Source organism: Hoplias malabaricus, chromosome 18 (assembly GCF_029633855.1).
Source record: "Hoplias malabaricus isolate fHopMal1 chromosome 18, fHopMal1.hap1, whole genome shotgun sequence".
Taxonomy (NCBI): domain Eukaryota; kingdom Metazoa; phylum Chordata; class Actinopteri; order Characiformes; family Erythrinidae; genus Hoplias; species Hoplias malabaricus.
The window spans coordinates 26,373,331-26,399,474 of record NC_089817.1 but is presented as its reverse complement, the minus strand read 5'-3'; the positions used below and the strand labels follow the sequence as shown (position 1 = coordinate 26,399,474).

Sequence of the window (26,144 nt, the reverse complement as noted above, 5' to 3'; positions counted from 1 at the left end):
TATGCTCCTCCAAATGTTACATAATGCAGTTTCTGTAGTGCTGACCCCAGCATAGCAACAACAGTGGATCTCTTCTCCCTATTTCATGTCAGTGAAGCATCGCGATGATTGTGAAGCTTTAATTTTAAGGTAATGATTGTGATGCTTCACTGCACAGTAATAAGAATAGATTTGTTGTTGCTTTTCCAGGCTCAGCATTTTGGATGTGGATAGAACTTGTGTTGCTAGCAGAGAAAACACAAAAATGTACAGTTCGAACTAGAGTTGTGTTGTATAAGTTGCTTTCTCCAAAAGCTATACTGGTGTGATTAAACTTCATTTGGGCCACTACTGAGGTAAACCAGTGTGATTAAACCTCACTTGGTCCATTCCTGAGTTATTTCAGTGTGATTAAATCTCATGTGGTCTGCTCCTGAGACACCCCGGAGTGATCAAACCTAACTTGTTACTCCCTGCCTTGTTACTATGTGTGTGTGAATGAACATTATTTTTATATTGTGTTTTTGTTAAAATTTTGTTGTACATGAACTTCTATTAACAGATTGGAAGATTCCAGTTCTGGTTTCCACTGCAGTTTGCAGAATTTCCCAGAATGTGTGAAGAAAATTGAATAAAATGAAAATCCAAATGCAAATCCAATTTCAAATGAGCGTCTGCTGCCTACGAGTAAATGTGGCGTTAGTGCCACCTTGTGGATGATATCCTGCTAAATGTGAGTGAGTGAGGTATAAATCAAGTGCATGAAGTTTAAAAAAAGTTTGCTAGCTTTGTTACCCTGTGGACAACACGACCTGCACAGGGAAAGAGATAACATCCATTTGCTTTTAAAGGACAAGAAAAGATATAAAGCCTTTTATTTCTCAAGCAATTAAAACACTTATGTGAAGGAACAAATCAATCAAGTAGGAATGACTTGCTTGACTAATATGGCACAATGATGTCTGTTGTTGTTTTCTGTTATTTTCTTATACTATTAATCACATTTAATATTCATAGTACGCTCTGGTCGCATCTCATTGCTGTACATAGAAAAACATGATAGAATACCAGTCTGTTTTGCCTACAGTTAAAGAATATTATCACTATTATACAATGTCTTTTCGGACAAATTTGAAATAATACAAGGATATGATGTATAATCAAATATCAAACAATACTGGGATTATACAATATCTGTAAATGATCCTGGAGAAATGGCATAATTTAAGAGAGAAGCTAAAAGCATAGGTTATTTTAGCAGTTAGGAGAGAAAAACACTGCATGGGAAAAAAAACTGACAGCCACAATCAGTCAAGTTCTCCATAAACAAAAATCCATTTTTCTGGTTTCTGAGGATGCTGGAGGAAAAGCAATGGTATGCTTTACTTCCTTCGCTTTATACCCACCATGAATTCGGATGAGGGCAGTTTTAATGCAGATCCGACGAAGCCAATTTCTCACTGATGGTGTGCTGACATCTATAAAAAAAAAGAACTGTTAAGCCAAAAAAAAGAGTCATACATCATGAGACCTCAGTATTATACTTCTGAAATTGACGATTTGGTCAAAGGTCACTGGGTAACACAATGGAAATGTCCTTAATGAGGACCGAAAAGAGAAGGTTATTTTAAACCAAAGAGACTGGAAATTGCTTTCTTATATCCTCCCAATCATTTTCAGAGGGAACCTTATTATTCAAAGGTCTCATTCAATCAAAGCTGTATGTGAGAGTTTGGGAAGACATGAATAAATAAGCTTTTTAGGCCTTTTTACCCAAAGAGAGAATGTGCTTCATGCGCTATTTAATGATGGCATTATATATCTGCATAAAAACACAAGAGGGAATTTTATTCTTGAATTTGGCAATGGAGCTCACCAGATGGGGCCTCACACCCAAGAGTCCAAGGGCTGAGGAGTTCGCTCCACTAAGCCAACAGCTGGCCTACTAGCCCTGATGAAATGCCTCTTATCATTTACACCCTGCAAAAACAAATAGTAATTTGAATGTTTGATTATGTAGCATATATAGGGGTTTGACAATGAAACTGAAACACCTGGTTTTAGACCACAATAATTTATTTGTATGGTGTAGGGCCTCGTTTTGCGGCCAATACAGCGTCAGTTCGTCTTGGGAATGACATACACAAGTCCTGCACAGTGGTCAGAGGGATTTGAAGCCATTCTTCTTGCAGGATAGTGGCCAGGTCTCTACGTGATGCTGGTGGAGGAAAACGTTTCCTGTTCCTCCAAAACACCCCAAAGTGGCTCAATAATATTTAGATCTGGTGACTGTGCAGGCCATGGGAGATGTTCAACTTCACTTTCATGTTCATCAAACCAATCTTTCACCAGTCTTGCTGTGTGTATTGGTGCATTGTCGTCCTGATACACGGCACCGCCTTCAGGACGCAGTGTTTGAACCATTGGATGCACATGGTCTTACTGGTGCAATGTGCAGTTAATGAAGATTGGCCACCAGGCTGCTCCAATTTAGCCATGACACCTCCCACACTACAATGACAGGTGTTTCAGTTTCATCGTCTAACCCCTGTGTATATATATATATATATTTTCTTTTTTTATTTTTTTTTTTTTAACTAAAACGCCTGCTCTCTAATGCCCCTTTCACACATCCACAATCCAGAAATGTCCAGAGTTTACACGGAGGAGCTGTATGTGTGAACGCAACCATCCACAACATTTATCCCTGGCTATATTCGGCTAGTAGAGTCAGCGCATGCGAGAACGGCACGAGAAGTGTTCCAGAGCTTCTCCTGCACGCACTGCACAGGCGCTGGACAACATCTAAAGCACGTGTTTCATTTTCCACTGCGAGAGCTGCATATGCTGGAGTTCCTCTAGAAATTCTCTGGAGTTCATGTGTGAAAAAGGCATAACTTTAGACACTCTCATATTTAAAGACTATGAAATGTCCACCAGAGGGCAGACTGCAGCCTTCATTTCGGTCAGAGTCTGTAATCGGGTAAATCTGAAGAATGAAACAGGAAGAATACAATGAAGTGGCATGCAGCTGATGTCTTTGCAATCAATATTTGAGGAATGGTTCTCAGAAACAGCACTGCTGGATGCTAATTATTTCTAGCACAGTAAAGGGTGACGTATCAACTATGAATCACGTTTTTGATACTGCAGTTTATTCACTTTTGGATTTGAGGCTTTGTATTTTTTAACATTTACATATCTTTTTGGCTCTTTCCTGGATCAGTGCCCTTTCTAGCTTTGGTATTTACTTTAGAAACTTTTCTCAGGTTTGGGCCAAGACGTAGGTGAGTATATTACCACAGAAAGGAATGACGTGCGTGAATTTACCTGGAAGGATTCTCGTTCTATCATATGGCATGGCCCATCTCCAACCCTGTCACTTTGATCATTGCTGCAGTACCCATCTAAGGAAGGAGAGACGTGCTTATATAAGCTCAAACAAATGTGTTCCCCTCATAAATGCCACCTGTCTCAACTACAACGCATGAATGCATCACAATCCACATGCCGCGCAGAGGCTTGCACACACATTTCATTTGTAAGTAGGGCATCATTAATGTGTACATCCTGAAAGCTAGGGGACAAAGCCCAGGGATAGTGCTGACCTTGGTTTTTCTCCATTAAGGGCAGTGTGATGTCATCATTGCCCAGCTTGGCATTCTTCTGCTTTTTGGGGGCTCCAGAGACTGCTGGCTGGAGATAGAAAGCACATCCACATTCACTATCAAGCAAAGAAATTCAATTCATTTATTTCCCATTACTTTTAAACGAACCTTGACCAGCTATTCATTGCCTTCTGTTTAGCGCCATGGCATGGTATATGATTGAAAAAGGTGATACCTTAAAGTGCGTTTTATTCCATCCTCCCTTGGAAAGTGTGTGTCTTAAATCTTTGTAGGCCCACACACTCTGCAACACATGTGACGCCGCTTTGGTCTCTCTGACAGATTGGCTGTGGGATTGAGAATACAGATTTATTTTGGAGCAAATGATTGGGTGAAATTTTGCATTGATGAACTAACGATTACGTCTAAAAGTGAATTAAAATACACACTATTCAAATACACTAGTCGAATATATTTATAAAAATTATAGTCACGATAAAATGGCCACAACCCAAAATAACAAATGAATAGGAAAAAAAGCTTTTGCTTATTTAACCATGACATATAAATACATGTTATTATTTTATTATTACATTTTTTGTTGTTGTTGAATTTTGTCCAAATTCACTCCACAGTTATTAATCGTCCTAAATGAACACAGGTGGGAGCATGACGGCAAAGATGTGCTTCTTCTGAGACTTGTGAGTCTCCAGAATGTTGGAGGATACCACAAACTGCCCAGATCTGTCACATCAGCTGAGTTTCCCATGCTCGCTAGCATTTGGACTCCCATCCTCATACAACTTAGGCATTACCTGGGATTGAACCAGCGATCTCCTGGAGACAGGGTTAAGGCTTAGGCCATAAATCCAACAAATTATAGAAAAAGAAGAAGAAGAAACACTTTTCTTGATCCCCTTAGGGAAATTGCTTTTCTGCATTTGACCCCTCCGTCGCAGTAAACACACAAACACACACTAGTGAGCAATTCTTCATACACACTAGGGGCAGTGAACAAACACACAACCAGAGCAGGGGGCTGCCAACCACCTCGGCACCTGGGGAGCAGTTTGGGGGTTTGGCGCCTTGCTCGAGGGCACTGGCCTCAAGCTTCCTTCTCTAACCTCAAGGCCATGGCTGCCCCCAAATAATTTAAAGCTTGTATGCTATCGCTAATATTTCATTTGACTTCCCTAAGGTGTCCTCGTTTCTAACGTGCAGACTTACTGTGGTGGCTTTAGCCCCTTGGTAAAGTTAGTTTAACCAAGAGCAGAAAATGTGCTATATCTCCGGCACTTTGATTTCAAGTTGTCATTGTTGTCTGCTGTGAAACGCTATCTCCGCTTTGCGTATCATGCACCGCGCCATGCTGTGACTTAAGTGAATCTTGCTTTCTTAAGTTCATCCCCCAGTGCCACTGATATCTCTCAAAGTTCTGTCTGGGTACAAAGGCTTTCTTCTGATGATGAAACAAAACAACAGAAGCTGTATTGCTCCCATGTGTTTCGAGTGTATTATAGAGTGTATTATGTAAAAAAAAGAAATCCACACCAACAACAACTCTGCCCACTAATCTTAACAGCCATGGAGCTGAGTTGTACGCAAATGTTAGGACACCCCAGGTCAGATAACAGGTTTTCTTGCCTTTGAATATAAACATGGCATACAACTATACACTATTTATCCCAGATTTTAAAACTGTATCATAAAATAAATAGTATAGACCATTTAAAACAAATAATTCCCCATGATAATTTTGCACTGAGTTAACTGAGTTGCACTGATATCTCTGTGTTTGACCACAGGTATCCAAACCCATCCACACAGCTGGATACATGCATTATATTTTTTAATGCCCAGTAGTGCCAAATTTATAAGACCTTGTTACCTTGTCCTGTTTATGGCCACCAGCTTCTGAATGCCCTGTCCCTGAATGAGGAAGCGAGCATTCTCCAGATTGTCACTGATAATCTCATGAATGGTGTTAAGGATTGCCACCACTGTGTCTCCTTCCAGGTTTTTGGCAGGACGCTGCTGGCCACTGGGCAAGTTGCTGACCAGGTCCCTCATGGCATAGCTCCCTACAAGCAGTAAAAGTACCATTTAATTGTGGATACTACACCAATCAGCATCAAAGGCAGGGCTAACATCAACAACAAAGCGGCACACTGGCTACATATCTGTGGTTTTTATAAACTGCATAGCCGGTAATTACTATGTAACTGTAACACTACTGATTGTCCACTCTCTTCTAGGAAGATTGTGTTCTATCACTGGGACTTCAGTTCTAATAGCTGGTATCTTAAATCTGGGGTTGTGGGTTCGAGCCCCACTCTGGGGGGTGACTGTGACGACACTGCATGAGAAACCATCACACTACTGTGATAAATATAGCTACATGGGCTCAGGAGTACTTTGAACACAGCTGTCACTTAACACAGTCCAGCCCTGCATCAAGAAATGAAACCTGACTGTTGGTAACACAACTAGAAAACTACACCACAACTGTTTGCAGAGTTGCCACCATGTCGTCTTGGCTCAAGTATATCCTGGATCAGGGGTCGGCAACCTTTACCACTCAAAGAGCCGTTTGGACCCATTTCACACAGTAAAGAACACACTGGGAGCCACAAAACCCTTTTGAAATTTTAAATGAAATAACACTGCGCATGTTTTTTTTTGCCTTTGTGCTATGTATAAACAAACTATACTGTGTTACATTTATGAAATCAATGAAGGACTGCAGAGAAAATGAAATAACATTTCTTCATGCAGCAAAACATTTTTAACTCAGAAAAAAAGACGTGTTGACGGTTAAGTAAAACACTCAATGTCTATTTGAGTCCTTGTAGTAATGGAAAAAAACAGCGAACTTATTATCCATTGGCAGCAAACAAAAATGCTGTCCTCTACGATGGAGGGCCACAGCGTTGAAAAAAATAAGATTCAGAGATTAAAGTCAGAATTCCGAGAAAAAAACTCGGAATAATTCTGAGAAAAAAACACGGATAAATTCGCTGCGTATAATGGAGAAGACACAGTGTAACTGTGGGATTCAGTGTGTTGCTTAAGTCATACTATGGTATAGATTTCAGGAATAAACACTCAGTTCTCTTCCACATCAGGGCCACAGTGTGATTAGTGTTTAAACCCTGAATCAGTGCGAACCCATGGCATGTAATTTCACGATACAATTAATGATCACGTAAATGATGGATCCAGAGTAGTACAAAAATCTAAAGCCTTGTGCATGAATTATTTATTAAATGCATTCACACGACATGACGCAGCCCCTGACTGAGATGCATAAAGGCTTTAGTTTTTTTGTATGAGTCCGAGCCGTAACACGATGGAGCCTCGTGGGCGCCGGAGTTCTACATGCTCTGGATCCATTATTTTCATGATCATTAATTATATCATGTGAAACTACATGCCATGGGTTCACACCGATTCAGGGTTTAAACACTAATCACACTGTGGTCCTGATGTGGAAGAGAACTGAGTGTTTATTCCTGAAATCTATACCATAGTATGACTTAAGCATCACACTGCATTCCACAGTTACACTGTGTCTGCTCCATTATACGCAGCGAACTATTCCGAGTTTTTTTCTTGGAATTCTGACTTTAATCTCGGAATCTTGTTTAATTTTTTTTTCAACGCTTTGGCCCTAAAACTCCGTCGTAGGTCCTCTCTCTGCGTCTCTGTCGCACGTTGGAAGTTGTGACGTGTATTAAGAGCGACAAAAATATTTTAAATATTAAATATTAAAGTATTTTAGATGTTACAAGATCGCCATAATCTTCATAGAATTACATTTTGAAAATGAACGAACCAAAATATAGTACATTTGAATTAAATACTCATTAATTATTTTCAAAAGCTGAGCTTCATCAGAGGGATCAAAGTTCTGGAGCCGCGGGTTGCCGACCCCTGTCCTGGATGGATCAAAAGACAGTGAAATCATGTGCTGTGGTCAGATGATTCCACGTTTCAAAGGAAAAAGACACTGAGTTATCTGTGCCAAAGACAAAAAAGGGGCCAGAAAAAGATGCAAAGTCAATCAGTGCCCACTGCGTATGTGTGATGTGGGATTTTAGAGATACATGAAGCCAATGGTTATTTGGAGTGCTTTCCTGATCCGGAATCTCCTTCCATATCCTGGATCTGTCTTCTATGCCACTTCATGAAGAAGAGAATAAGACAACGGTGACCACAAAGTTTAGAGAAGCTGAAGACTTGTATCCAGCAAAGATTCCATTGCAAAACTGCAGCAATTAGTATTGTCAGTCCCCAAATTAATAAAAAGTGTAATCAAAACATCAGTCCCAATAATGAGAATAAAGTCGGAACTCTAAAAATAAAATCAGAATAATTCTGAGAATAAAGACAGAATATTTAGAGAAATACAGTTTGGATTATTATCTATTATAATATATAGAAAGACAGACAGACTCCTAGTATGTGCACCATAGAGTCAGTTGTGAAAGAAGCAGTCAATGAAGTGAAAAAATTATTTATTAAACACTTCCATCCACACGACATGACAACCAACCCGTTCTGTTCAGCCACTGAAAGAAAGTGATGCATACAGCTTTAGTTTATTGTATGAGTCCATAAGCCATAATGCGATGGAGCCTCGTGGGTACACTGGAGTTCCACTCGATAATTTTCCTGATCATTAAATGTATCCTGTGAACATACTTGCCTGATTTTTAACCAATTCAGCATTCAACTTCAAATAACAATCTGGTCTTGATGTGCCAGACGGCTATTCCTGAAATCTATACCATAGTAAGGCACTGCATCCCTCAGTTACACTGTGGTTGTGTCCGCCCCATTATACAAGCATCAGAATACTCCGACTTTAATCTCAGAATCTTTCTGACTTTATTCTCAGAGTTTTTTTTAATGCTGTGACTCTAAACCTCAGTTGTAAAAGTTGTTCAGTGAAAACTTTGGACTTTGGGCTTTCTATTAATGCTTGTGAACTAACTGTAACTAAGATCAATCAGAAGCAGTTCTACATACTGATGTGGTTTAAAGAATGGGTGCCAACTGGCCATAAATTACGTCGAGGTGAAAACTGGGTGAAAGTGAAGTAAAGAAGATAAATGTACTGCTCTCTTACCGATGAGATCTTTGTTTTTGTGGTCAATAGCCAGGTTGCGGAGAGCTATAGCGATAGCCCTCACCACTTTATCTGCATCTGAATGGAGCAGTTCGACCAGAATTGGCAGGCCCTTCTCTTTACGCACAGTCGCTCGGATATAATTGGACCACTGAGAAAGAGGAGACACAGAATGATAAGCTATTAAAGCATGCATTAATTTCAAGGGAGTCTCATTTACATGTGTGGCTTTCAAAAGATAATTTCGCTCTGTTGTAAAAAAGAAAAAGAAAAAGGTTTCTTGTTCAGCCACGGTATATGTTCCTCTGAAAAAGCTCTCTCACTGTCTCAGTATGTCTCTTTCTCACTCTATCTCTTTGTTTTTGCCTGTCCCTCTCCATGCCCAGTGGTCCCACTCACAGCCCACTGTCCTGCAGACAGGTTCTGAAGAGCCCCTGCAGCAGCCTCCAGAGTGTTTTGGTTGTGGCTCAACTTGAGGAGTGACAAGTACAGCCTCACAACCTCGGGCTGGTAGAGCAGCTCCAGACCTGCACACACACACACACACACACACACACAAACACACACACACATCAAAGCCGTGAGCTACAAAAAAGCAGAGAAGGCCAACATGAGTGATTCATAATCCACCAAGTCAACCTCCATATGAAATGGATATAACAGACATTCAGTGTGTGCAGTAAAGCCATAATAATGTGATGTATGTTTATCATGACAGCGTAGCCTACAGCAGAAAAAAAAGATGAAATGTGCAGGTTTTTTTCTGTGCATGGTGGTAATATTGCATTAATATGCTATGCAAGCTCCCATCTTTGCTACGTCGGTTAGAATAAGACCTTTAAAGGCCTCCCGCCCAACAGAGGCTTCTCTCAAGCGACAGGCCCCAGCGAACAGCGTCGTCGAGATTTGAAATGCACAATGGCAAGAGATGACCTAAGGCGTGTATCCACAACTAGTCTGGAATACAGAGCCGAAATTCTTAAGAACTCTTTTATAAGCCCTCAAGAGTCTTTTAACGATTCAGCCTGCACAGCAATGAGCCGCGTTTCTGATCCTCCAGATCCTCTGGAGCAAACCTACTTATCTCCGCTGAACCTTTCCATAGGAGACAGAAGGGTGACTCAAGGGACCAGAGCCTCCGCCAGGGAATGAAGCTATCAGACGCTGTTTGCCTTGTCAACACCCACTCGACTTCTTGACAGTCGGGACGAATCAATAAAAGGTATTACATGCACCATATAACACCGTGTGATGGGGTATGCCTTATTCAGCAAAACCGCAATGACCATTTGGTGACTTGGCACGTCGAATTGTCTTATCACATTTATTACCATTACTACTATTACTGAATTCAGCTACATCAAAGTGCTCGGGACTAGGGTTAACCCTTACATAACCCTGCTTTGGAGGATCTGCACTTGAGCTTAAGGTCAGGTCCAATGTCAAATATGGGCTAGAAGTGTTTAAAGCGTCCAGAGTTGTGGAGCACTATATTTGAGCGCCAGAATGCCATGAAATCCTCACAGAAATGTCTCAACATCTTGTCTTTATGACTTTAAATATCTGGAATCTTGGCGAATAGTCTTATAGTACTTTTATAAACAAATCTCAAACTGACGACGCCAAATTAGAGACTTCCAATTGCTAAAAGATCGCAATGAAATATCATGTGTGACATTTACACAGCCTTACTCTCTATAGCTTGCATTGTCCCTGTTGGGGACATCTCAGGTTACGTCATCCAGCAGCAAACTAATTCTGATAGAAAAGTAGATGGCGATCAAATCAACCGTCAAACTGTGACCCTTCTTCTGGAGTTTTTAGATCCTCTCCATTGGGTGTTTGAATAAAAGTCTATGTTATAATCGTCCCAAGTTGTGTTCAGAGTCTGTGTGTAGTTTAGTACACTCTGGTAGTTCAGTATTTAGAGCACTAATCTAATTCACTTCTATTTACAGTTTACATTTGTGAACTGAATACAGATGAGAATTCTTGTACAAAAGAAATTGGCATGCGAAATTGAGCTAATAATCTATAATGAGCATAACACTGGCATAATTCATTCATTATCTGTAAGCGCTTATTCAGTTCAGGGTCTTGGTGGGTCTAGAGCCTACCTGGAATCACTGGGAATACACCCTGGATGGGGCACTAATCCTTCACAGGGCGTAATACTTATTTAAATGAATGTGATATTGGATTATATCAGCTGTCAGCCCAGGACTAATATCGACTACATTTAAAGTGTTTTCGCTCGCCAAGATATCTCATCATTTTCTGGCATGTTCTAACCCTATCTTGGATTCCCAAAAAACCCTAACAGCTACTAAATCTGACACCAACAGGGACCTTTATATTTCTAGTCAAGAGACATAAGATCACAAGCTGTCAAAGAGAAGGGATATAAAAGTACAGAGTCAGAGTGGCGGCAGGATGCGTGCCAGGAAGAATGGAGAGTACACAAACACAGATAAAGTAGTTCTGAATTTGATCCCAGACCTTAATAGATCGTCTGATATCAATTTAGCTGGGGTAGTATCAGAAAGGGTTTAGATAACAGCGTGCTGGGCCTTTCGAGTCAGTGAGGCAGAGATATAGTCGTTCTTAGGCTTGGTGACCCAGTTCCATAAAATTACAAGACACTTGTCCTTAAATACAAAGCGGCCTTCTTTTTTTCTTCTTCATCTCAGTGCAAAAAGCTTATCTCATTGATCTAATATGTTTCCACACAGAGGGAAAATGTTGCTAATCCAACGTGATGCGCTGACACCCAAACACAAGCGTAACAAGTGTATCACTGTAGCATCAGCCTGCTGTTCCTCTCCTCTTAAAACACCTTGCCCTGAATGTGTGACACAGCAGCCAAAAACGCTTAATTACCCTCCTACACACAGCAAAACCTGTCTTGGCTTGGTCTTAAGCCTCCGTCGCTTGGTGTGAAACACTGGGCTCAGCTCTGGGCTCCTCCCGGCTCCTGCAGCTCAACTTTCCTCAAAGCCACCCCCCACCGGAAGCGTTGTCTTCTTCCTGTGACCCTCCTGCTCTCTTCAGCAAAGCATGCTCCCACACTCTCTCCATCTGCCAACTGAGCACATACTCGACATCAGACTAAACACAGGCTGCATATGCTGCCTACATCTCCACAGTCCTACCCTGTTTATTACGCTGTTGAACCTTCCGCTCCATTCATTGGCAGTCCACACGCTTCAAAAAGAGTGCTTGCATTTAGTGTGGCCCACTCTTACATTAAAACGTTTATTATTAGCCCACAGTAAAAGGATGGATTAAGTCTTTTAGCAGTGAAAGGCACTAAATGAAACATGGATATGGATAGTGGTGAGGATGAATGTAAAAAAATCGAAGGCAAAAGCCAAGGTAAAACTCTGCACCTTTCGTCGGCAGCGTGCGCTTGGGCATTTCCAAAGTGCTGTATGTTTTGTCGCTTGCTCCGTGCCTCCTGCCTGAAAAGGCACAGGACTATCAGCAACGCAACGCTGGCGCGTTTAAAAAAAAAATCTCAAGCAACAAGCGCTCGCATTGTCCAAAGCTTGAGTGTATGTGTGGGAGGCACTGTGGGTGTTGGAGTGGGAGTGCTGAATAAATCGAGTGTATGTGACATGACTGGAATAAAGCATCAAGGTTTTCCACCACTGACTACAAAAAAAACACACAAGGCAAGGCAGGAACAGAAGCAGACTCACACTGATTGAACCACTCCTCTGCAGATGAAGACAGTCGGACCAACAGTGTACAAGCAACCACATGAAAAGGAGACACGCACAATGGCAGAATACATGTTACAAGCTAAATGTGGCAGATTACAACAGCCAGTAATATCATTCACTGCTCAGATCTTCCATATTATGAGAAGGTGACTATCGACCCTGGTTTCAGTAAATCGTTATAGGATATCGATAAATTCAAACAGACCATGATGAAATCTGTGGTTGTAACCTTCTGTGACTCAGGATCTTGTTTTATGCGACAATGAACACCACATTAAGACTGATGGAATTTCATTGATAAGTGCAGTAGCAAAGTGATATTCAAAAACATTTAGCCACTAAGTAGCTGACCTTTGGTACTACGTCCACCGAAACAGTCCATCTCTTCCTTCTTCTTCTGGTGGCTCCTTGGCTTTGCTGTTTGAGTAGCAGGGTTGTTGTAAAACCTCTCGGCCCCTGGAACCTCTTTGTGCACATGGTAGGAGAGGTTGCGAAGGATGCAGACACAGTTCTCCACAGACTGGGAAGAGCAAAATCAAAAAAGGGACTGAAGAAAGTAAACGGGACAGAGATAAAAATAACAGGTATAATTTTGACCGCAGTCGACCATGTAGCGATTTCATTTTGTGTCACAGGACACAGCGAAAGTCCCCCATGGGAATGCAGGTGGAGTTTCATATTGCACAAAACAATAGGAGTGTAATATTAGAAGCAATATCCAGGTCCAAGTGTGAAACATCTGTACATTATAGATTTTCATCAATCTCTGCAGACTGTTTTTGTTTTTTAATCTGTTCTTCCCTTGGCCGACCTTTGCTTACATTAAGCAGATCTCGCAATGATCTTACTGTGTATGCCTACCTTATTATTCATATCCCTCTTAGCCACAGCCGAGTAAAGGGCATGGAGTAGTGCGTCCACAAGTCCCTCGCACTCGCGCAGCCTTTGGCGAGCTTCAGCTCCGTCGGAACTCACGTTCCTGCAGGAGATATAGCTCCTGTAAGCTACACACACCTTTCTGTCACTACTAAAGAAGTCCAGGAGACAGACATACAGACAGCATCTGGCATCTGGCACACCACAAAGTACCTTAAACACCCAGATGTGTTCTTGAAAACTGTGGTCCATTCTGGATCTCCTGGTCTGGAAGGGTCATTGGGGTCCCCTCTTAAGCCGGAGTGTGGGATGATGATCTCATCAGTCAATGTCTGAAGGCCATGGTTGATAACGACCATCTTGAGAGGTTCATGAGAGGAGAGATTCCACAGCGTTCCTGGGAGGTTAGAGGTCAGCCTTAAGGGCAGTGGTATGAGGAACCTCATCACGTATGAGTAGAGGGTTAATAACCTCAAATGTTCAACACATATGTTATGTAATTAATTACGTATGTAATCCGACCCTTTAACCCAAATTTACTTAAATCTGGCACAATGTACACAAACCTGTGACTAACTCTCGGACTTCCATGTCACTGGTCTTCCTCAGCAGCCTCAGGAGTGCAGGAATGCCATCGCTGTTCTTGATGGCAACCTTGTTGAAGTGATCCCTGCCGAAGGAAATATTACGTAGGGCACCACAAGCCTTCCGGTAGACCTCGGCTTTTGGGTGATCCAGCAATCCCACCAATACAGGGATACCTCTGAGCTGCCTGACCTCCTGCTTCACTTTGTCGTTCTCGTAGCAGAGATGCTGCAGGTAAGCCGCAGCATTGGATTTGACCGGGTCCATGGGGTGGCTGAGCATAGCTATGACCTCCCTCAAGTTGGGGTCCCTCCAGCGAGGGTCCTTGCGAATTGTGTCCAGGCTCACCATGCTGGCACGCTTCTGCGGAATCAGGGTCTGCATCCTGTAGAGGTCTTGCAGATAAGGATGTGGCAGAGGACCCAAATGATCGTCAACTGCAAGGTCCATAGTAGGCCTCAAGTGGAGGGTTCCTCCCATCATAGGATGACTGATGGCAGCGATTCCTGACCTCAGATCAGGAGCGTCTTGGTCTCCTTTACTTGCTCCATTGCACACGGATGCACTCTGAGCGATTCGACCAAAATCTCGGTGAAGTGGAAGGGTATAGCAGTTCTCTGGTAAATAATTCCTGGTGGGCAGGGTTGTGTAAGGGGGAGGGTACTGGAAACCGTGGGGCATGGTGCCGTGGTTAGTAAGGGCTACTCGAGGGCTTTGAAGAGTGCTGCTGTGCTGAGCAGGCTGATCTTTGACAGTGTCATCCGCAGTGTCAGACAAGGTGTTTGTCTCAGTATGGGGGGTTACAGTGGCAGTCTGGGTTGGAACACAATCATCTTCTTTTTCCAACGAGACATTTGGCAGGAGAATGTCTTCTGAATCCTGGGAGCCTTTGCACACTGCCGGAAATGTGTCTGCTGCTTCAGTTGTACTTTCCTGAGAAGGGAGCCAAGAATAGGACGAAGTTTATTTCTCAGCATGTTTTTCTGAGTATTATCGTTGAGTTATTAACCCTTCTCCTTCAATCTCAGATGACAGAGGATTATTATAAAAGACCTCTGTGGATTCCGTTAATGTTATAATGATTTCTGCCGTTCTAGCAACAAGTCAGTGTCGAATATATATTTATCTAACTACCTGACATGCACAACTTACACATGCAACAATTTTTCACTCAGCAGAAAATTTGTTTAATGTGGACTTTGATGAAATGCGATTCAGAGGAGCTCCTATTGAGCTGGGTAAATTGCCAGCAGCAGAGCATTTGATGCAATGAAGTGGATCCAGTTTACTTTAACCCTGTGTTTCCACTGAGCAATTTGGTCATATCTGTGAAATATTTTGACCATGTCTGTGACATTTCACATCTTAACAAGGCTTAGCGTTTTTATGTTAAATGTACTGACATGGCTGCACAGGCAAGGACATTAACTACTGGACTCACTGAAGCCAGAGACTACATAACTGATATCTGTTTTGACATGATAACAGTGGTCAGTTTTGGTTTGAAAAAAACTACCCAAGCATGAGTGATATTTTTAAGCATTTCTAAGCATTTTGAGTCAATGAATTAGCTCAATGAATGTGTATGAGATTTTTTACATTTGCAAGCTCACCTCCAGCTGTTTTGGCACAACCTCCTCATGAGAGCTGCAGGCACTCAGGGGGTTCAACTCAGTGTCAGGACTGGAGGACTTCTCTGTCCCTATCCCCGAACTCTCATCATTCTGCAGCCCAACGAAATGACATCATTAGTGGACTGAATGCCAGGCATTATCCGTGATACATGCAGGGATCTTTCCTGCTTTAAGCAGTTGCCCGGAACCCCTCTGTTACAAAAGACCTCATGAGTATGTTGTTATTTTTTCCATTTATGCTAATCATGATATTGCTCCAGGAAAATGAGCAAAGCTGATCTGAGACACTCGATGCGTAAACATACATTTGGTCTGTTTCCCGGACAAGGATTTAGCCTAGGCCTGAACTACACAGATTCTCCATTAAAAGTAAAATACAGTCCAAAACAATTCTGGATACCTGTCTGGGAAACTGACCTGAAATGTATTTTATTTATTAATAATTAATTATTATTAATTATTAAAATAAAAAAAAGTATTTTGGTTTTACATGCAAAAATATATCATTGGGGTGGATGGAGACTCCCAAGTAGGATGTGGCTTAAGGCCCTATAATGATTTAAATACATTCTAGCTGTATATACACACTAAATATTCATACACACACACACACACACACACACACACACACACATACAGAGCTTGTGTCTAAAATTGGATTACTCTATATATACACATATATTAATTAATTAATTTAATTTAATTGTATTTATTTATTTGTTTATTGTGGTATGAGTGTTTCCATCCTGTCTCTTCTTTTGAATTTAAGACGTATTCAAGATTAAACTTATAACGTATTTTACAAAAAAACAACACACTTTTCCCCTGTACCCCAAATGTGGTCAGCAACTAAAGAAATGTTTGGTTCATGAGTTTGAAAAATATTTGATTTTGCCCTGCGGCTACTAAGTTCAAAACAAGTACCAACAAGTAACAGAAACTTACATTCAGTGGTTAGCATCAGGATTTTACAGACCAGTATAAACTATGAAAAATAGCATTTCATACATTATTAGAAATCACATAAGCGAGTCCGTTTGATGTTGTTTAAAAATTGATGAGGGTTTAAGCTAGTGTGGGATGATTTAAGCATGCAGTTTGCATGACGCTAACAGGTGGCTGTAAGCTTCGTTGGCTTGTTGGACATTTAGCATTGTAGCTCCAGTGCTAACCAGAAGAAGCAAACTCCCTTTGACAAACATGTCTTGGCTTGTCGGCTACATTTGGGCTAAGAGGGAACAACTGTGTAAATTCTGTGTTTGACCAAACCACGGCCATGGATTTTTACCCACAAACACAAATCAAGGAACAAAGTATGTACACAAGTCTTCTTTGTGCATTCAAAGCTAAACATTGTATAATCCTGACCATTTTCAGGCTTATCGCCTGTTGCTATTCAGTCAGCAGTGACTAAGCTAATGGAATGTCACCACAGGGCAGCAGATACATAGCTTCTATCAACTTCCATGATTGTGGAACTCCCCATTAACCCACCCTCACTCCACGCAACCTACATTAGCCTCTGTGTTCTGTGTGCTTCCATTGGTGGAGGTGACCGTGGACAGGTCCGAGGAGGGAGTGTCTGGAGTATCTTCTACGAGAGGCACCTCCTCAGCCTGCTCTTTGGTCAGCCTCTTTGAGGGCACCACCAGAGGATCCTCGGGGCTCTGTTCCTTTTAGACCAAAGTAGAACAGAAGAAAGATCAGTCAAGAGAAGGCTTAGTGGTAGACCTCTCTCTTCGGCAGAGCTTGGCCTGAGCAGAATCTTAAAGCAAAGACAAGCCGACCTGAGCCCTTCTCAGCGGGCAAAGGCGTATTATTCTTTGAGGCGGATATTGTGATGTTTTATTAGCCTTGCCTCATGCGCTCAAACATAGAGTAGTTCCTCAAATAATTAAACTAACTTTGACAGTATCGTGGTGAAATACGGTCTTAAAATCACCCAAGGCAATTTAGAGAAGTTACTCTCATCTCCCAGCAAAAAAAAAATAAAATTCACAAACATTTTTAAGGAAAAAAAAGAAGTATATCTTCCTACACATAAGATCTGTGAATAATGCATGAGCCGGGCCTCTGAACATCCTCCACAGATTTCTCCTTCCAGAACTTTCTAGACACAACAAACTCGGAATACATCTTCCTTACAAGCTTTTCCTCTAGAAAGTGACAAGTCTGTAAGTTGACCTATAGGAATAACAAGTAATAAATGCCCTAGTTTAAAAAGTGGAGACTTATGTAAAGCCATTTAATTGCATGTCCACAGTGCTCTGCATTGAGATAATTACTTTGCAATGCACCGGCAGATTCATAAGCTACTCCAGTTTCTTCGCCTATTAAGAAACCAATATTATGACTGCATTTCCTTGTGATACATATTTCAGAAATGCAAATGTTCACTGCTTCTCAGTTAGAGCGCATTTCTCTCCCATCTCTTGGAGTAATTACTATCTATCAAGCTCTTTATGGCCTCTAGTGTGGTAGCTCCGTCGTCAAATCATAAAGCAATCTCCTTTAAATGACAGTGCATGATGAGACGGTTAAGAGAGGCAGTCGTGCATTTAGAGGAGGATGCTAGGATGGATGGACTGTCAGTAGACGCGTGTGGCAAAAAAAATGGCTGCAAACAAGCATTGGTCTTTCAACAACAAAGCTCCACATGCCAGAGGGTACAGCTTTTCTCCAGCACTGATGAAAAGAGAGATGTAAGCACGTCAACGAGGATATCCTCTGGTTCCGCTTGATGCCCTGTAACAAACATCCGTTACGGTTGTTGTATGCTTAGCCACGCAAACGGAAAACGTTCACGATCGTTCCTGAGACCCAGAAAGGACCATGTAATCTTTGAAACTCCTGTCATTAACTTGAGGTACTGGCACGAACTTGACCCGTTGGATAGGTATAGGTTTGAAATGGATGTGTTAATGGTAAGTGTGAGAATCTGTCAGAGAGGTTTTGCGTTCAAGCTCTTCCCAGCCTGGATCACTAAGGTGCCCATGGGTCATGAGGATATTCATGTGATCCTTGCAGAATCCCCAATCCCGAATCCTCCGAAGAGGTCTGCCTAAGCTTCCAAACTAAGCCTACCTTGATGGCACTACTTGTCATCCCCGATAATATTCTGACATCTTCGCCTTTACCGCTCATGCCATAATGAATCCATCACCCTTTCCTCATTTTTCTCCCTCCTCTGGCCATGCCTCTGAATCCCTCCCTCACGTGTGCGCCCGGTCCCCTTTGTGGACAGTCTTATCAGTCCTCCCGCACTGGCCGAGGAAACAACGCGGCTTAACGTTTTTAATGAGAACGCAGAGCCACCGTGACCCGCTCAAGGGCACCGTAGATGCATGCCAGCCACGATATCTGTCACTAACTCAGAATATGGCAGATGAATCATCCACCGACGACAAAAGTTCAGAGGGGGGAAATAATGGTTCATGCACTGTTCACACCGCCCCGAGTTATAGCCAGGCCACTCCAACTATAAGTCGCACTGAACTGTGCACGAGCCAGCACCCATGTTTAGGCATTCCGGCTGAGTTAGTCCTCCGTCTCCTCTGCGGATGTTCTCCCAGACCTCACCTATCTTTTCTCTCTCTCTGTCTTTGACATCCAGGGCTTGCCGACAGAAGTTTTCATGCATGCTGTCAATTTGCCTGGGCGGACTCATGCCGACAGCGTGCTCTTTTCACAACAGCATCACAGGTCTTGCCTCTGCAGTATGCCTGCTAGTCTTAGCAGGAAACATCATCATAACAGGACCCCCCCCCCTCTCTCTCTCTCTTTCCCTTCCCTTTCAGCTCCCTATGCTTCTTCAGCCAAGCACTGCTCCAGTATAACCCCCCCCCCCCCTCACCCTCACCACCACAATCACCCTCAACACCTACCCCGAGTTGATTAATTAAGCAACAAAGCTGTGAATTTACAACAGGCTCAGACCCTTCCACACTAAGGACCGCAGTCGGTTAGAGTTCGACGACAATCGCAACCCATCGCTACAGGTATTTCTGCAGCTTCTTACCCCTCACATTCTCAAATAGGTACCCTACCACACACAGCGGAGAAAAATCCAGAGCGCCCAGCCCCTTCGCAGCAGCAGTCCAGCATACTCCACATGCGGTGTGAGGGCACTGCAGGCACTCGGCCAAGAAACATGCGGAGAAAAGGAGCATCGATCCCAGCACTCACCTCTTTCACCTCCGCAGGCATGGTGCTGCTCCTCTGCGATGGAGCTGTACGGCTGACGACTTAGTCTCCTCTCTCTCGCTCTTTTTCTCTCTCTCTCTCTCCCTCTCCTCTTTTCACAGTGTAGTGTATTAGTGTGTGTGTGTGTGTGCTCCCTGGAATAGGAGTCTTCTCAGAAACGGCTCAGGCGAAAGCAGCCATCCTTCCTCCCGGCTCATGCGTCCACATGCACTCGATCATGCTCTCTCTCTCTCTCACACACACACACACACACACACACACTCAGGCGCACGCCCCCAGTCTCTCTGTGCTGATTCAACAGCGGTGGTCTCAGCCCCCTTCCCACCGCAGGACGTTTTTTTTTTTTTTTTAAAAAGCCTTGTGAAAAGGACGGGGATCCGAGGTTCGGAACAGAAAGGGGGTGCCTCCGAACAGAGTGAGTGCCGAGATTGAAATCTGAAGGGATTCAGCTCTTCTCTCTTCTCTCAGCTGTGGAGCAGAATGCGCACACACGTCCTAACCCACTCTCTCTCTCTCACACACTCACACACACACACACACACACACACAGAGGCAGGCTTCCCTTTGGGGCTAACAGGCTTAGGTCCACACGATGAGAGAGGGAAAGGGGAGGGAGGGGGGGTTAAAAATGTGTGGATGTGTATATGTATGTGTGCGTGTGTGTTTGTGCATGTGCGCCTGTTTGTGTGTGTGTGTGTGTGTGTGTGTGTGTGTGTGTCTGAGAGAGAGAGAGAGAGAGAGAGAGAGACTGCTCTAGCCAAGCCCTAGCAACGCACATACGAGTGAAGCAGTGAAGGACGCTTACTGTTCCGCGGATGAAAGCAAGCCAGTCAAATCCACCGTCACACTCCAGTTAAGCCCCCCGCTCAATCCATTACAAAGAAACACTGTAGACTAATTAAAGCTAGACATTCTCTGGCTATATGAGGTGCTAAAAATTAATTATTCTATTCAGCTGAGATGCACAAGCAGCTCCACTCTGTTGGACATATTGAACTTTGTAGAGGCTGTCATTGTTGTAATAGGAAAAATAAATATAGCTGGGGCTAACTGTGTAGCTGTAACACACTGTGCGTTGTTGTAGAAGCTATAAGACAATTACATCTTAGTGAGCTGTGGCGGAATGCCATAGTTTTTGTTCCGATATCAACACTGTATCTTTCAGTATCAGACAATACCATACTAATTTATTTGTTTCTCCAGTAAAAGCCTATGTGCTCTCGTCTGGGAAGACGTTGACAGTAAGAATCATCAGTGAGGTTGAGTACAGATGTTGGATGATTAATTCTTGATCACAAAAGCCACTCTAACCCATCTCAGAGGTATTAGATAATGTGCCATCACTGCTGAGAATGCAGCCCCACTTCTGATTTCCGATACCCCTTGAGTCTGCACCTGACCTTCATGTTCTGTAACTGATTCATCCTGTTCCGAATCACGGTGGGTCCTGGGCCTAACCTGGAATCATTGGGTGCTATGAAGGAACACACCCAGCATCACAGGGCATCACACACCCACACCTGTGGACAATTTCACACAGCCAGTCCGCCTACCTACGCTCACACTAGAAGATACAGTACAGGTACATTACTGTTTCTAAAGGTACAACAGTCAAGTTGTGTTCGCTAAAGGTTCATTACATCCCCTTCTCCAGAAAGAGAGGTGAATATTTGTAATATTTCAATATTTCGCTGTCACACAGCTCCAGGGACTTGGAGGCTGCAGGTTTAAGTCCCGCTCCGGGTGACTGTTTGTGAGGAGTGTGGTGTGTTCTCCCTGTGTCTGCGTGGGTTTCCTCCGGGTGACTGTTTGTGAGGAGTGTGGTGTGTTCTCCCTGTGTCTGCGTGGGTTTCCTCCGGGTGACTGTCTGTGAGGAGAGTGGTGTGTTCTCCCTGTGTCTGTGTGGGTTTCCTCCGGGTGACTGTCTGTGAAGAGAGTGGTGTGTTCTCTCTGTGTCTGTGTGGGTTTCCTCCGGGTGCTCCGGTTTCCTCCCACGGTCCAAAAACACACGTTAGTAGGTGGATTGGCGACTCAAAAGTGTCCATAGGTGTGTGTGTGAGTGTTGCCCTGTGAAGGACTGGCGCCCCCTCCAGGGTGTATACCCGCCTTGCGCCCAATGATTCCAGGTAGGCTCTGGACCCACCGCGACCCTGAACTGGATAAGCGTTTATAGATAATGAACTAATTAATCAATTAATTAATATAGAATAATGTACTAAAGGTACTGAACATGAGCCCTTTAGGGTACAACTACAGTGGCAATTTTTCTGACAGTGTAGACGTGTGTTTGGACTGTGGGGGGAAACTGGAAAACCCGGAGGAAACCCACACACACACAGAGAGGACACAGTAAACTCCTCACAGACTGTGACCTGGGGTGAAAGTGGTGTGTGTGCGCAACATTACATGCCTCCGACTTCGTATCAAATCTAAGCCTTTTCTTTGGAATGAATTTGAGTTTCTCTGACAGTTTTTTAAACTAAGAAGTTAACTTGGTACATGAAGCTGGACTCCCTCAGACTCCTAGACACGGATGGCAGATGACAGTGCTGTTAATTGTATCTTTTCCAACACTAATAATTATCTACTTATCAACTGTTGTGGTAATATGTTTGTTTCATCCTCCTCTAGAAGTGGGCACTGTAAGATGGTGATATATAATATTTTTAAAAGTTCCCTCTCACTTTGTAAATCTTAATTGACAGAGCACATGGTCAAGAAAGTATCGACCACCCACTTTTACACAGGAAAGAAGGCAATCAGGGCCAACAGCTATAGCACCTGAGCATCAGAGCATTCAAATCCACCCAAACTAAGCAGGACTGGGCCGGGCCAGTACTTTGGATGGAGGACCTCAGTGAGAAGCTTGGGTGTGTCCCTGTGAAGTGGCCGCTGTCCATGTGACCTTTGTGGATCCCAATGCCTGGGTGCAGTGACAGGGACACTGTACTGAACAAACGTTCCTGAGGATATAAAAGAATTCCCAAAGTTACCTCAAAACCCCACTTCTTGGCTCAGAGTCTTCTCCATCTTCAAAAAAAACTGGCTCAGTCATGCCCCCTCATCTCGTCTCGGCCAATGTGTGGTGAGTGAGTGGTGGCTGCTGCACACTGGCCGTGGCTGATGCACCTCCCTGTGTTTCAAAGAACATACAGCACATTGAGTGTGTAGACAAGTACTGTAGAAGTATAACTATCATTAATTTAGCACCATATATTGCTAAAGAGACCTACTTCCGTTTGGCAGAACCCTCCTGGCAGTCTCCCTGCTTCGTCTTCAGTCAAGGCGCAAGCCATCACCCCTCATCGCGCTTCATTCTGGTGAAGAATTACCATCAACTGAATGATTTAGCATGTAATTTAATTCTGTTTAAGCAGTGATTAATCCTTCTCAAATGGCACGTTCACATATGTAAAGTAAGCTACTTATCAAAATAGTAATTAAGATTACACGCTCCCTTTCTTTCTCTCTCTCTCAGCTCTCTCTCTGTCTCTTTTGAAATCCCATCTTTTATGATATTAGTGTCCCTAAAATAATGGTGAGATAGGTTGGGAATTGCACGGCCTTCTGGTGGCAAGCAAAGAGCAGGAGAAGCGCGTCGAGGGGTGATGTTAAAATCGGCGTCGTAACCAAACCAAGGCCGTAAACAAACACCCACACATTGAGTAATGGACCTATTACCATAGAGTAGAGTGTTGTGTTCGACCATTTGGTGCTTTTTTCCCCCTCTTTAATATGATAATACCTTGTTTACTAGCCTCACAACCGCACGGCCAGGGAGGTTCAGCTGGCTCTGTGTCCAACGAGATGTTCTGCTCTTGCTGGGAGCTTGTTTTCTGTCGCGATGACCAAAAAACATCAAGGCCGAACAGCCCCGCGGCTACCGTAAGCCAGTGAGGGATGGAGCACACAAACACGGTTCAGACGGGCCCAGGCAGCACATGCCATCGCTCCCACCTGCAAGAATGTCTCAGCCCACAGACAAATGGCTACACATGTACAACGTCGCTGTCTCCTTCGCGACCGTTTTGATGATGCCCCTTTGAAATTTTGTGCTTTGCTTGGAAACGCTGCACAGAGCTGGGCTCATTTTCATAATAAGAGTCAACAGCGGCCCGTGTCGAGGCCCTGAGAGGCTTCAGCGCAAATGACGTTTGACAGAGAGACTGAGACGCCGTGCTCCTTTTGGTGAGGGAGGGAAGGCGGCGCTGTCTGTTTATGGCGGGGGAAATATGGTAAGCCTTTTCAAGGGCTTAAGTCGGAAGTCAACACAGCAGTTTGACTCAGAACGCGGTACCTGTTTAACTCCCGAAAAAGAGCAGCGTTAATGACATTACTGGCTGAGGCACCGTGGATGCTGCCACAGAGGATAATGCGCTAAAGACACTTGTGGAGCACACTTTCCCCCCTCGGGCAGCACAGCGTTGGGTGAGGGCCCAGTGCAACTTTTATGATGAATAATAAATGGGGTACAACTCTGTCTGAATTGTGATTAATAATAAATGTAAGACAACTTTCCCCGGCGAGCAGCTATCTGGGCGGATGATTTATCCGGTTTCTTTGCTGTCAGCAGGAGGCATTTCATCATGCGAGACCGAAGACTGTACGAATGCTGCGGAATGTCACCGCATTTCAAGCGCAAAATCAGCCGGACAGCAGTGACCCTGATGCTCCGGCATCTTAATTAGAAGGAAAATGGGATTGTTTCGCATGTGGTAGAGAGACAGAAAGTGAGAGACGCGGAGAGACAGATAGAGGCAGAGAGCAAGGGGCATGCACGTCTATGACAAAGCCGTATAAATCACAAATGCAGGGGTCATGTCCTCCAGGAGAGCAGGAGAATAACACATTCAATGCTCAAAGCAAATCTCTGCTGACTTCAAGGCTTGTCCGGTTACCCTGAAAGATGCCAGGTTTGAGCTTCCTGTCCTGTACGGTATCATGCAAGAGTGGCTAATTAAGCGACGGCTTGCTATTTACATGATACAGCACCACACTTCCCAGCCCAGTGCTCAAGGACTGCTAACCAATCTATATTTTTTGTGCTGCTGCAGCTTTCAACACTGCACGGGCCAGATCATCATCTTTGCCCCGGTTCAGTCATGTTGGGAATACAAAGCAAACGTGGACCGCCATGGCATCCTCCTGGAATGGGCTGGAGACTTACAACATAATAAGTAACAGCACATAGTCATTAATCTTCAGCACGATTCCATAACCGTGTAGGACATGTAGACTGAAATAACACAGCGCTTTGGCCTGATCTCGCAGCAATTAAGAAAACACAGGACCTATGTCAACAATGCTGTAGCCCAGGGGTGTTTAACTGAAGGCCCAGAGATCCTCTGTGCTGCATGGTTTCAAGTATTCTCAGCCCTAACACAAATTATTCTATGTTTATCTGAATAGAACTGCATTTTTTTTTTCTAAATTGCCTTCATGTTTCGATAAAATGGGGGTCACATAAGGTAACGTATCAGCATGAAGATACTTGGGATATAATCCTATAATTAGTGCTGCTAATAGTAATATTAATACATTTAAAGTCCTTATAGGAATGTCGGTTCACTCAAGGAACACAGGGAAAACACACCAGGTGAATATTGAACCCACAAACCCAGGACCCAGTGATTCTACCTGTTGTATCTACTGTCATATCAAGGCTAGCATTTTAGCTTGTGGCTATTTGTTTTTAGCATATTAGCTTGCACAACAAGGCCCAGCCTTTACGTTGACACAGGAAACTCTAAGCCATTCTAAATGATGCAATATTGTAGGCTATTTGTGTATTATTGAATAGTGTATTAACTATTAAATGACAAATAGAGACATAGCATTTTAAGTAAAGTAGAATAATGCATGTGGCACTGAACATACAGACACCCAGAGCGCCCGGGGAGCAGTTTCAAGGGCACCTCAGCCAATGATTGAGAGAGGGGGAGAGTTCTCTTCCTTCACTCCCACTGCCTCAGATTTTCTGCCAGTTATGGGAATCGAACCAGCGACCTTTTGGCCCTAAGCCCTATTCTATAACCATTAGGCCACAGCCCACCCATAGTGTGTATATATTTTGTTGTATAAAACAATATACTGACTGAAAAGATTATTATATCTGATATGTAATATCATAGTGTCATAATCAATCATATAGCAGCAGCAGCAGCAGCTGTCTTTACATATAAGGCTCATCTGACACTTGCTGATCTTGGCAGCTGAGACCCAAGGACCGTATAGAGAATTTCACAGATGCTTTTGTTTACCTAAGAACATATGCGATTTTTCTAGTAGTGAACACGGGGAGACAGTTTTGAACCATCATGGCATGCTTGGTTTAACCATCTGTTTCAAAGTGAATGCAATCACAGTTTCAGCCGGAGTCTTTCTTTGTGTTTTGTGTATTTTG

At 43.3% G+C, this 26,144-nt stretch overlaps 1 protein-coding gene across 3 annotated transcripts; it reads right to left on the bottom strand.

Moving 5' to 3' along the window:
* Nucleotides 1–229: 229 nt before the first annotated feature.
* arvcfa (ARVCF delta catenin family member a) lies at nt 230–20,245 on the bottom strand. Of its 3 annotated transcripts, XM_066651379.1 has the most exons (17): nt 19,724–20,245; nt 17,053–17,211; nt 15,518–15,628; nt 13,886–14,837; nt 13,533–13,716; nt 13,305–13,422; nt 12,795–12,963; nt 12,420–12,437; nt 12,108–12,179; nt 9,118–9,245; nt 8,719–8,869; nt 5,476–5,668; nt 3,823–3,934; nt 3,588–3,675; nt 3,310–3,386; nt 1,856–1,959; nt 230–1,457 (listed from the first exon to the last, which is right to left on the bottom strand). In XM_066651379.1, the coding sequence occupies exons 1-16, from the start codon at nt 19,742–19,744 to the stop codon at nt 1,867–1,869; spliced, it is 2,646 nt and encodes an 881-aa protein (XP_066507476.1). In that variant the 5' UTR covers nt 19,745–20,245; the 3' UTR covers nt 230–1,457; nt 1,856–1,866. The 3 variants fall into 3 exon arrangements, with proteins under 3 accessions (XP_066507476.1, XP_066507477.1, XP_066507478.1); XM_066651380.1 differs by lacking the exon at nt 12,420–12,437; XM_066651381.1 differs by lacking the exons at nt 12,108–12,179; nt 12,420–12,437.
* Between the last annotated feature and the right edge of the window lie 5,899 nt (nt 20,246–26,144).

Coding starts and splice junctions, on each gene's coding strand:
- arvcfa (XM_066651379.1), bottom strand. CDS start 19,744: ATGCCTGCGGAGGTGAAAGAG. Junction 15,629..17,052: donor CACAGAACACAGAGGCTAAT/GTAGGTTGCGTG, acceptor GTTGGGCTGCAG/AATGATGAGAGTTCGGGGAT. Junction 12,964..13,304: donor AGAGGGATATGAATAATAAG/GTAGGCATACAC, acceptor TGCTCTTCCCAG/TCTGTGGAGAACTGTGTCTG.